Source organism: Diabrotica virgifera, chromosome 8 (assembly GCF_917563875.1).
Source record: "Diabrotica virgifera virgifera chromosome 8, PGI_DIABVI_V3a".
Taxonomy (NCBI): Eukaryota; Metazoa; Arthropoda; class Insecta; order Coleoptera; family Chrysomelidae; genus Diabrotica; species Diabrotica virgifera.
In genome coordinates this window covers 40,421,760-40,434,957 of record NC_065450.1, presented here as the reverse complement: position 1 = coordinate 40,434,957, position 13,198 = coordinate 40,421,760, and the positions used below count along the sequence as shown (strand labels likewise).

General features: G+C 33.6%; 1 protein-coding gene across 2 annotated transcripts in view; it reads left to right on the top strand.

Annotated features, from left to right (window-relative positions):
- Positions 1-13,198, top strand: part of LOC114338931 (cytochrome P450 6k1-like) — a 113,233-nt gene that overhangs the window by 89,067 nt on the left and 10,968 nt on the right. For both annotated transcript variants that reach the window (XM_050659362.1, XM_050659363.1), the window contains exon 4: positions 4,010-4,255. In XM_050659362.1, coding sequence (XP_050515319.1) covers positions 4,010-4,255 — 246 coding nt within the window. The remainder of the gene's footprint in view (positions 1-4,009; positions 4,256-13,198) is intronic.

Here is a 13,198-nt window from a genome sequence, read left to right as displayed (position 1 = left end):
GTTTTTAAAAAAGTTCAAATTTTTAAAATCTTTCTGAACAAAAAGTAGACCATTTAGAAGTTGTCTAATTTTTTACACATAAGGAGGTGCTCTACCTATCTAATACACTTTACAGAATTAAAATCGGATTATTTAAGGGGCCTCAGCAATGTTTTAAACTTATAAACAATTTTTTGGCTTATAAACAAATAGCTTTGTTTAATAATAAACAAATTAATTTTTAGCAATGCAAATAATTAAAACCGGTATAATTTGACTTAACCTTTCAAATGCAGTCAGCAGAATTGCTATTTTATTTTTTAATCAAAAGTTATTCGTGTTCAAAAATTGAAATTTTTCGAATTTTTGAAAGTTCCACTGCGTTTATCTCGAAAACTATGCATCCTACGAAAAAATTTGTAATAAAATTTTTTGCTTAGAATTACCCAAAAAATACAAAAAAATGTTTTATTTTGCGAAAAATCGATGTTATGTAATTCCTCAAGTTCTTTGTTTATAACAATCTTATCGACATCCGGATCAACTGTTACCCAAAAAATCGTGTTCTACGGGTCAAAAAATACATAAAAATCTTGGGTAAGTCCATCTAAATAAAGGAACCCGTAGCACCCCCTCCTGGTCACAGGACTAATTTGTTTATAAGCCAAAAAATTGTTTATAACTTTAAAACATTGCTGAGGCTGCTTAAACAATCCCATTTCAATTTTTGTAAAGTGCATTAGATAGATGGAGTGCTTCTTTATATGTAAAAAGATTGACAAATCTTTGTATGTTCTAGTTTTTGTTGTACAAGATTTTAAAAAATTTTAATTTTTTAAAAAGTTTAGATTGCAAAATTATTATTCAAAATCTAGTAAGTCAATTTTAATGAAATTTGGTGTACGGTTTTAGCACATTACAAAAATTGTCTAAGCAATTAGGAAGATTCCAAGTGTAACCTAAGTGATGGAAAATCATTGAATAAAAACAGGCTTGTTTTGCCCCCTTTATTTTATATTTATTGCTATTTTGCAGCAAGGGTGATAAATTAAGACATTTTTAGCCAATCGCATCTGATAGAAAACTTAATTATCTTTGTTTTATTCCTATACGACTTTGTTCCAAAATGAATCTTTTTAAAGTTATAAGCAAAAAAACTAAAAAAAAAAACGAAATTTTTTGAAATTTTTAAATATTTTATTTTTTTTGTTAATGTTCCGGGCATATTTGAGAAGGAGCATAAATCAATTATTAGTAACGAAGTTATCAGCTAACTTTATCCGCAAAAATCTGAATGCCACCTCTCACATCCACCTAAAAACAGTTCCTTACTGGTCTAACCGGTTTTAATTATTTTCATTGCTAAAAATAAATTTTTTTATTATTAAACAAAGCTATTTGTTTATAAGCCAAAAAATTGTTTATAAATTTAAAACATTGCTGGGGCCCCTTAAATAATCCGATTTTAATTCTGTAAAGTGTATTAGATAGGTTGAGCACCTCTTTATATGTAAAAAAATTAGCCAATTTCTAAATGGTCTACTTTTTGTTCAGAAAGAGTTTAAAAAATCTGAACTTTTTTAAAAACATTTAGATTGCAAATGACATCGCACACATCTTATGGAAAATATAATGTGACTCAAATTCAATAAAATTTATATGAATATATTCGTTTCAATTTAACGATCAATTCTTATCATTGCGCCAACTCTTAATTTTCAATAATAAGAGCAGAAATTGATATAAATCAATCTGAAATCAAATGGGTAGGTACATAAGTTAGAGAGAGAAAAAATATTTTAAAATACCCAAATTATAGTTAGTTCATAAATCTTCTCGAGCTCTTAAGCATCTTATTATAATAGTTTCACTAATCCGCTTAGACCCAGCGGGGTTTAAGCTGTTTTGAATAGCACCCAGAGCAATAGTGATTATAACTGACACGTTTATAGACTCCAAAAATGTGATTTCGATAAACTTTAATTGCAATTTGCGCCGTAATTAATCATAATTAAGAGTTGGCGCAATGATAAGAATTGACAGTTAATTTAAAACGAATCTATTCGTATAAATTCTATTGAATTTGAGTGACATTATATTTTCCATAAGATGTGTGCGATGTCCTTTATTATGCAAAATTTATTAGGTCGATTTTAATGAAATTTGGTACAAGATTTAAGTATGTTACAAAGAATTTCCTAAGCGTATTACTAAGGTTCTAAGTGCCACCAAAGTGGTTAAAAAATATTGAATAGCAACATACTTATTTTGCCCCCTTATTTTGTATTTATTGCTATATTGCACAAAAGGTAATACCTTAAGACATTTTTTACCAGTCGTATATCATAAAAAAATTCAATTATCTTTACTTTATTTGTCTACGACTTTGTTCCGAAACGAATCGTTATAAAGTTATAAGCAAAGAAAGCAGAAAAAAATCGATGTTTTTCGAAATTTTCAAATATTTTAATTTTTTTTAATGTTCCGGGCATATTTGAGAAGGAGCATAAGTCAATTATTATTACTGAAGGTGTCACCTAACTTTATCTGCAAAAACCGAATGCCACGTCTCACATCCAAAAATAGACGTTTTTTCGCACATCCTTACTGGTCTCTTAAGCATCAGTCCACGATTCTGTGTATTTTTTTTAAATATTTACCTCACAGTGAACTGAGATGTATTTATATACCGTATTGAAGACCTCGTATTTGAAAGCCAAAGTATTTTTACCTTCTTCTTCTTCGTCCGACTAGGATTACTCCTATTTTTCTGCCTCTTATTCTGTTTCAGTTGTTGTTGATTGTACATTCTCTTTTCTCCTTTCCGGCGGCCTTCCAACGGGTCTTCTGCTATACATCTTGTTGTTTTTAGAGATGTTCGCTAATCTATCTGGTTCCATTAAGTTGACATGTTCGTTCCAGTTTTTTTCTTGTTTTTATCTACCTGTTAATATTTTGAATTTTACGTTGTTTGTGTATACTGCTGTTATTTTGTCTGTCTCTTAATGATATGCCCGCTATTGATCTTAATACTTTTATTTCGATATTGTTGATTTGTTGTTTCGTCTTTCTTGTATCGGTCCTTGTCTCCGCTGCATATGAAGGGTACAGGGGAAAAACAAGGAATGTCACTTTTTCATGAATTTTGGCTTTTCTCGCCATGTGGTAGCAAAAACTGAGTACTATCGACTAGACTATCGATTCAGAACAATAACCAGAAAGATCAGTCTATATAAATTTTTTAAGAATTTGTATCCAGGCGAAGGACCAGGATCGTCCGCACGCCACTGGACAAAAATAAGGAATGTTAGCAGTTTTTTGGTGCATTCTTAAATTAATAACTTAATATAGATTTATATTATATTAAGATTATAGACCAATATAAATTCTGCTAAGATTCTCCTAAGTAGTTTTTAGATATCATAAGAATTAAACCTTTATTGGTGTTTATCTCAATATGTATAAAATGTGACATTCCTTGTTTTTCCCCTGTACTCTTCATAAGATACCGCTGTTGATCTTACTGTTGTCTTGTATACTTTTATTTTGCTTTCCGTGGTCAGATATTTGTTTCTCCAAATGGTTTCTCGGAGGCAACCACTTACTTTTGCTGCTTTTGCAGCTTGGCTTGCGGTCTCTGTTCTTATATTCCTGATTCCAGTTACTAGTGATCTCTACTCCTAGGTAATTGAATTTCATTACATATTCTATAATATTGCCGTCTATTTCTAATTTCCATCCACGCGGCTCTTTAACTGAACACTATACATATCTATAGTTTTTTTCCACTGATATTTTCATATTAGGTTTGTTTGTTGAGATATTTAAGGTGTTGAGCTGCCGTTGTAGGTCATCCTCGTTATCATCAATTAGTACTGCATCATCGGTAGAGCATAATATCGTGATTTTATGCAATTCCATGTGGTATCCAAGTCGTTTTCTTACTTCGTGAATTATTTGATTATCTTATTGATTATTAATTATCTTTGTACCAAAATGACGAATTAATACACTTTTTACTATTTTTTAGAGTCAATGAGAAAATATCCTCCTATACCGTTCCTGGATAGGATGCCTTTGTCTGACTACACACTAGACGGTACTGATTTAGTGGTCAAAAAGGATATGACAGTAATAATACCATTCTTTGCACTTCACAGGGATGAAAACCTTTTCCCTAACTCTGATGGATACGATCCAGAAAGGTTCAGAGAAGAAATACAATCAGAGGGACTATTTTACCTTCCGTTTGGAGCAGGTCCCAGAGCTTGTATAGGTATAGTTTTTATAGTTTTATATTCTATGCATTATATTAGCTTACAAAAAGGTGCCGTCGACTTTTGTGGCTACGAACTAAAACAATTGATTATTTATCGATTTCTGCCCTTTGTACTACACTAAATGTGCAAATATTTACATTTACTAGAAAAACTTTCTATCGCTTGTATCTATTTATGACAGTATATGTCACATGTGGGGCAACTATAAAAAAAACAGAAATCAAAAACCTACTGCAACCTATGCTGATGACACGGTTATATTGGCGTCTTCACCAGAAGAACTTGCACAAATTATGAATAGGTTGGGCATGGTGAGTACGGAATATGGATTGAAAATAAATATACAAAAAACCAAAGTAATGATCACCAACAGAATCAGAATCAACCAAACAGGGATAAGAAACCTGACAGGTTACGATGTTGTCAGGCAATTTAATTACTTAGGTTCCGTCATCACTAAAAGTGATGAGAGTGATGATGAAATAAAGAACATGACTGGTAACTTACTCTCCGAAGCAAAACAACATGCACAGAAGAGAGATAATTAAACAAAAATAGTCAAACAAATTACATGACGCCACTACGTCCTTACGAAGGAGATAAGATAGAGGAGGAGATATCGTAGGAGCAGAAGCACGATTAGATAGTCTTTGTATTTAAATCGGTAACTATTTCCATGATCGCCATAATCGATAGCTCCATGATGATTGCCAACACCTCCGTTGCGGAGACGGGATGTAAAGAGTAAGATGGTTTTCTTTCAAGGGCACGTTCTTACATGAGTCCAACACTAGAAGCACCAACATTTCTGCATACCTAGAAGCACCGCAGCGGTCAAAATGACGGGTATTAGAATTTATATTGCCAGCCGCTTTTAATTCTTTTTTACTTGATAAAAACCTATATTGAGTTAATAACTAATAATAAAAGACATATTTAAATAATTTAAATGAATTATTTAATTATTTAAGCACGATTTATGCAGTAACAAAATTTTTCAATTTTGCTTGTACAAGACCCGCACAAATTTTATTTACATTTATGTATATGACAAATTTCACATGTTTTCACTTTCACCTGCTACGTCTTCTCTGTTGTTTTTTGTGGTGTTAAATCGTGGACCTTTAACAAAGAATATGTGCAGAAAATTGGAAGCATTCCAAATGTGGCTATATCGGAGAATAGCCACAAAAAATCGGAGAGTCACAAATGAGGAGGTCCTCAGAAGAATGTAGAAGAATCGAGAGGTACCACCATCAAATCTCGAAAGTGTGAATTCTTTGGACATATTATGCGAAATGAATCCAGATATACCCTTCTAGAAGCCATCCTGCAAGGAAAATATTTGGAAAACGGGGCCCAGGAAGGAAACATCCTGCGGATAGGGTAAAAATTCCCATGATGGTCGCCAACATTCATCACGGATAGGCACATAAAAAAATAATATGCTCAAAAAGATTATATGCCTAAGTGAATACATGAATATTAGCTAGTGAAGCTACTAATATAATATAGTTGCTAACCTGGTGTACTATCGCTATTGCAAAGTAACTCCCATCCTATAGTGTCGATGAAGGAATTCTCTAAACTGCTTCCGCGAATTCCTCTTACCTGGTTGGTAGTAATTCCTAAAGAAGTATTGAAGTCAGCATTCGAAGTTGAAGCAGAAGTACTGAGCATATCCTCAATCTCAACTTCATTTTCAGAATCGCTACCCGATGAATGTCCTTGATCTTTATCAGGCACATACTCGTCTTCTTCATTATTGGATACATTTTCATCACATAACTCTACTTCATATTCATTATCTGACAAATTCTGTAACCACTCCAATAGTTATTGCTCGGTCAAATATCGACTAGACGTGATAACATCAGAAAAGAGAAAGATCACAATGAAAAATCAAAATACATATTGAGCACGCACTTGCAAAGAGTATACTCAAATTACCTAATAACAAATATTTTCGATGCATTTTATACATAAAATAAGTAAAAACTTCCCAGAAAAATAGAACAAAATGTAGAATACCTTGTCATTACTACCAAATTTTTCTAGGTAGACATTAACTATGTATATTCAAAATGTAATTATACTGTAAAAGTACCTGTAAAAGAGAAATTATAATCCTCAAATAAATATTAAAGTCCTAAATTATAAATGTTGTAAAATAAATATGAATGAGTAATATAGAGGGTCAAAAAGAGAAAGCAGTCAAAATGACTGCTCTGGTGCTTGTAGGTAGAAATTAGCATATCTTAAAAAGTAATTCCGCTAAGTAGCTGTAAAAGAGAAATTATAATCTTTAAATAGATCTAGGAAAAGTCACAAATTATCAAGTTTCTAAAGTAACTATGAATGAGTAAAACAGAGTGTCAAAAATAGAAAGCAGTCAAAATGAACGCTCTGGTGCTTCTAGTGTTAAGAGAAGGAAGGTATTATACCTTCCTATATACTATAATAGTACTACAGTGGAACCTCGATAACTCGGCTTAATCGGGACCGCGACCGATCTGGGTTATCGAAAATCCGAGATAGCCGGAGAATATGGTAAAATTTAATAAAATACGGTATACTTACAGATAAACTCCGTTAGAATTGAAATAACATGAAATATATTTATAAATATGCACAGTACCTGCCTACTCATTAAAATTACTAAAAAAAAAACACCAAACTCAAACGTAAGCAAATGGAAGCGAACAATACAAGACACACAATACTAAAGACCATTGTTAATAAAAGATTTTTTTAAATAGTCTTTCCTAAACAATGCTGACAGTGTGCTATGAGTCATTTTTAATATCGTATAGTTCAAATTACACACATAAGTACACATTATCTCTCAAATATTATATTACATACATTTTTATTGTTGAAAGGTTTGTCTGATAATTAACTATCTTGATTGGAAATAAGCCACAATTAAATTGAAAAATACGAAATATTGAAAATCAAAATGTTTATCTGATGAAAATCGGTCCGGGTTAGCCGGACTTCCGGGTTATCGGGGGCCGACTTATCGGGGTTCCACTGTACTTCTAATATTGTAGCGAGGAACAATCACATTGCATTCGGGTTGATTTTTACATAAGTCTTTACACTTTTTACAACTTTATTACTGTCTTGTGTTGCGTTGCTTTATTCCATTAAATGAGCGCAGCATACGGAACATAAGATAAATTTTGGACGTAGGAAAAAAACATACTTTCTATGAAAAGTCTCCATAGAAATAAAATAGGACAAAAAAAAAATGTGAAAAAAAGATATTCAGAAATATTTCTTTATATTATTTAGAAATAACACGTCTGCTCTATTTCTGAATACTAACACAAAATTGAGACCCAGAAATATACGAGCGTTGAATATGCATATAAAAAAAGAATGTGTGTGTACTTTGTACGCACGTAAGAAGTTATACTTCTATTATTATGATTTCAACGAAATTAATATACTTAACAGGTTATTTGTATTTTATTTAAATATTAAACTAACTTTCTTTACCTAACACTTTTAAAATTTTTTTATTAAAACGATACCAAAAATATAAAAAAAAAGAATATGAATCGTCCGGGATTTGAACCCGGGACCCCTTGATCTCCGGTTACACGCTCTACCACTGAGCTATATCCCTTTTGCTTTGACAGGTTACAAGATTTCTCATACATACTGACAAATCTAATACAAAAATACTTTAGATATACTTACTCTTATTATAAAATATCTTATTCCCGAGGAGGACAAATCCAAAGACACACAAATTATAATAAATATATTTACTAAAAACACTAATATATTCTTTTCACACCTTTTCTTGCACTGATATATTTATATATAACTTGAAAGATTTAGCAACTAAACGCCATACTGTCTGTGTGCGCATGCGCGCAGTATTATGAAATTTTACTCTCAATCGCGCCTAAAGCTGTATAACTTCAAAAAGCTGCAAAAGAAGTAGCAGAAGAATATTTAGAAAAACAAGATCCAAGAAAAACTATTGGTTGGACCAGGATACCGGAGAAAAGATTTTGAAAAAGCTATAAAAAAAAAGAAACTATGTACATCAAAAATTCTTGCAAAAGGTTAACGAGCAAACAAAACACAATAAAGAGATTAGTAGAATAAGTTTGGTATCTGACGAAATACAGATAAAGCACTTCTGCAGGATCTGCTGGTGAAAAAAAAAGGGAATAGTTTGTCTAAATAAAATAATAAATAGAAGCTGATGAAAGGATGGAGGAAAATGAAGAAACGTGGATCTAGAAAAAAATCATGAAATATGGAATATTTAGTTAGAATAATAATATGAGTATGTTATACATAGTGAAAGATACGACGCACGTACGTGAATTAATTATACACGAGGAGATCCAGTATAGGAGATGTATAATAAATAGAAGGATAGCATGGCTACGTAACTTGAGGGAATGACACGAACGCACATCAATCGAACTATTCAGAACAGACCATTTGGGATCACAATAGCCATGATAATTGCCAGCCTCTATAGTGAAGATCATGAAAAGAAGAAATTGTATCAAAAACTATTGCAACATAAAGACGAACAAACAAAATCGGATGGCGAGACGGTGAGAACTGCAGTTAAGGGGCTAAGATTTTAAAAATCGACAGGCTCGGGTAAAATGTACTCAGAGCCAATAATATGTGGTTCATAGAAACTATTTAAAATTCTTCATAGATTAGTTGAATGGTGTTAAAACGTCGAAAAAGTTCCAGAAGGATGGCGATAGTACTACATTTCTCCGCTTCATAAAAAAAGGCACAAAAACTGATCCAGCAAATTATAGGGAAATAAGAGTAATACCAACAATAGGCAGAACATACTTCAAGATATTACGAAACCAAGTAGAAGTATTAGAGACTTCTCTCTTTCCTCTTTATAAGAACTTCTGCTTGTTCATTGGCGGATTGATATCTCTATGGAAGTTTGTCACTCCATCTTGTGTGCGGTCGACCGATACTTCTACCGATTCGTGGTTTATCTCTTGCTATATTGATTACACGGGTTTCTCTCTTTCTGCTTATTTTAAAAGAGAATTCTGCAAGAACTAAACTAGCAACCGTCGATTTTATCCGATTTTTCAATAGGCCTCCTGATTTATAACTATATTTTATCGAATAGCTTAGAATCGAATAGAATATTATGTGGTGTTGCGCTACTTTGCCTCTTTTAATTTCTTTTAGGGCCTTATCAATTCGTTTTTCGTTATAGGTGCGCCAGTTTTGCTGTTAGTTGGATAGTGTTTTTCTTAAGAAGGCCACTCAAGGTACTGCGATGTCGTTCGGCAAGATCGTCGATGATATCAATTTCTGCAGTAGCTACTGCAGCAGTCAAACCACTCTGTCTACGGTCAAATTATAGACCAAGGGGCAGCGCTGAAAAATCTCTTTGAATTTACTAAAGTAAGATTCTTCACAATTGATTACTGTGAGTATGCAGAGAAACATATTGCGGTCGATCAAGCGAAACGTAGAACGGGGGTAACTGAGAGGGTATCAAAGTTGCTTTCCTACGAAGGAAATTATTTCCATTTACTAAGTCTGAAAATCAGTACACACATTCTAAATTAAATATAAATGAAAGGTATTATAGTCGGTCAGCTGTATGACGGGACAGAGCCGGTCGGTCGGCCCCAATAGTCGATTGAGGAAATGAAGTATTTTGGCTCGCAATTTTTGCGTCCAGCATGGATTTACTTGAAATTTTCAGAGAAGGTAGGGAATAGTCCAAGGATAATTTTATATATCATGCCGCTATCATACGCTAAAACCTTGGGGGTGGTTTCCACCCCATCTCGGGGTTGGAAATTTTTATTACATTTTAAGTATGTAATTCGATGGAAACGGTGATTCTAAGAAAAAAATGTTTCTTACATTTTCTCCGTTAAACTAATACTTTTCGAGTTATTCGCGCTTGAAAATAACAGTTTTTCGACGAAAAAATCGACTTTATTAGGTTTTTTGAGAATACCTCGAAAAATATACATTTTATCAAAATAACTGCAGATATCGAAATTGTATCTTTTATAATACAAACCAAATTCTTTGCCTATAATATCTTTAAGACCAATACAAACCGAGATACGGCACGTTAAAGGTTAGCTTTTTTCGCCAAACGCAAAATTTGAAATATTCAAAGCCAAATAATGGGAAACATTTGCATTTTTTGAGGAAAACTTAAATAATCTTTTTCAGGTACCTATACAATTAGACCTTTTAAAAAATAATAATAAAAAGTTTCTAGCATGAAAATTAAGCGACTTATAATCAAAAAAATATCGGTACCTGCTTTTCTCTACGAAAAAATCAGTGAAAACAACTCCCTAACTACCTTCCTAATTTAAAATTGTTCTTTACCGTTCTGCAGTTCCGTTCATTTTTATATTATCAATACACTCAAGTAGTTTGACCTATTTAAAATGCCTAATTTTGGAAAAATTGGAGTTTAAAGAAAAATTGGTTTTTTACAATTTGGTATTTTTCACCTATTACTTCAAAATAACTCCGAAAATACTGAAGATATGAAAAAAATTATAAACTACTAAATTGTAGCTTTTATATTGACTAAAATTAGCTTGGGTATAGATTTTCATTACAGTGAACAGTTAGCCAGATATAGCTTTTTAAAACCTATATTTACCAGCGAACACCCCCTTATTCGAGGCCTTTAAACCCGCCCCAATTAAAATCTAAGGGATCTTACGGAATTTAATTTACACAGTCTTATAGCTCTTTAAAAATCCTGTAAAATCATTTTTGAAGAAACCTTTTATCGTCAAAAATATATATAATATTTTTCGAGGTATTCTCAAAAAACCCTCTAAAAAAATCTATTTTTTCGTCGAAAAACTGTTATTTTCAAGCACGAATAACTCGAAAAATATAGTTTTACGAAGAAAATGTAAAAAACATTTTTTTCTTAGAATCACATTTTTCATCGAATTGCATAGTTAAAATGTAATAAAAATTCCCACCCCCGAGATGGGGTGGCAACCACCCCCAAGGTTTTAGCGTATGATAGCAGCATGATATAGAAAATGATCCTTGGACTATTCCCTATCTTCTCTAAATTTCAAGTAAATCCATGCTGCACGAAAAAATTGCGAGCCAAAATGCTTCATTTTCTCAATCGACTATTGGGGCCGACCGACCAGCTCTGTCCCGTCATACAGCTGACCGACTATAATACCTTTTATTTATATTTAATTTAGAATGTGTGTACTGATTTTTAGCATTAGTAAATGGAAATAATAATTACCTTCGTAAAAAAGAAACTTTGATACCCTCTCAGTAACCCCTGTTCTACGTTCCGCTTGACCGACCGCAATATGTTTCTCTACACACTCACAGTAATCAACTGTGAAAAATCTAGCTTTAGTAAATTCAAAGAAATTTTTCAGCGCTGCCTCTCCGTCTATTATACGATTTCACTGGATGCACGGTCATACACGGTCAAAATTTTTGCCAATTTGTTGAATTCTAAAGATTTTCTCGGTATATTTTGTGTTGTTCTACATCTGATAATTAGTCATTAACTTTTTATTTGATGGATTCATTTGAATTCTTTATTACACACACACACATGCTCGTATCAACCCCAGCCCCGGGGAACATGTGTGTTCCAATGGAAAAGTGGAACCCACATGTCCGAAGATCAAACCGGTCACACCCCGTAATGGAGTGGTACCTATCTGACCCCCAAGCTATACCTCCACCCCTCCCCATCGAAGGACATACCGAATGGGGAGGCGTTGATCTTAATGTTACTTTGGATGCCCTGGGTAATGGGACACCCTTTGTATTACTTCATGTGGTTAAGCCACCTGGTTTTAGGGGTAGCTAGAAGAGCTTTTCTCCCTATTAATGACTAAGTTAATTTTTTACTTTACTTTGGACTTGTGTCCTAAAAAAATGTGTTCCGGACATCAAGGCACCAATCTAAATCGGTGTCTTGCTGTCCAGACCGTGTGTGCTCGGTCACTCAGCCGGCGAATTGGCAAAATAAATTTTGTTTTTCCTCGACGGCTGAGCGCCCGAAAGGTGTGGCCATCAAGCCCACGTCTGTCGGTACGTGACCTTGATGCTCACATTCCGCGGCTATGGTCCATTTGACCTACCTGAAGGGTACTTAGTGCCTGAAGGGCGACATTTGTGTTTCGATATTCTGTGGTTATCTCAATTTTTCATGCTTAAGGGTTTCCTCTATATCCAGCTAACTGCTGTCTAGGCCGTCTATGTACCGTTCTTTGGTTTTCGTCGTAGTTAGTCAACTCTCTTAATAATCTGCTAGGATGGTTTCTGATATTGTTAAATATTTCATGTGCTCTTTCGTCTATCATTCTCAGGACTTTCTTTTGTTGCGTATGTCCAAATACGTATCTTAATGGGACATATGTAGGTATATTCAGAGCTTCCCTGATCATGTGGTTTTGGATGGTTTGTATTTTTTTCTTGTTGGTTTTACACGTGTGCCCCCATGCGGCTGAGGCGTATGTTAGTGTTGGCAAAATTATACAATTTGCCATCCTAATCTTTGTCTTAAATCTCAGTTTACTCTTTCGACCTATTAGCGATGACAGTTGACTCCTAAGGGCTTTAGCTTTGTTGACCGTTTGTTTTACGTGTTCTGTAAATGTCAGCCTTTTGTCCAACATTACGCCTAGGTATTTGGCTTGATTTGACCATTCAATTTGGGTATCAAATAGGGATAGTACCTCATTTGGTCTGCCTCTTCTTTTTTGGTACATAACGGCCTGTGTTTTGTCAGGATTGACAGCTATTTTCCACTGCACACACCATTCTTGTAGTTCGTCAAGAGCTCTTTGTAGATGTCTTGTTGCAAAATCTGGGTGGGTACTGCTAAAAGCTATCGCTGTATCATCTGCGTATAGACTTAGCAACGATCTGGGTTCAGTTGG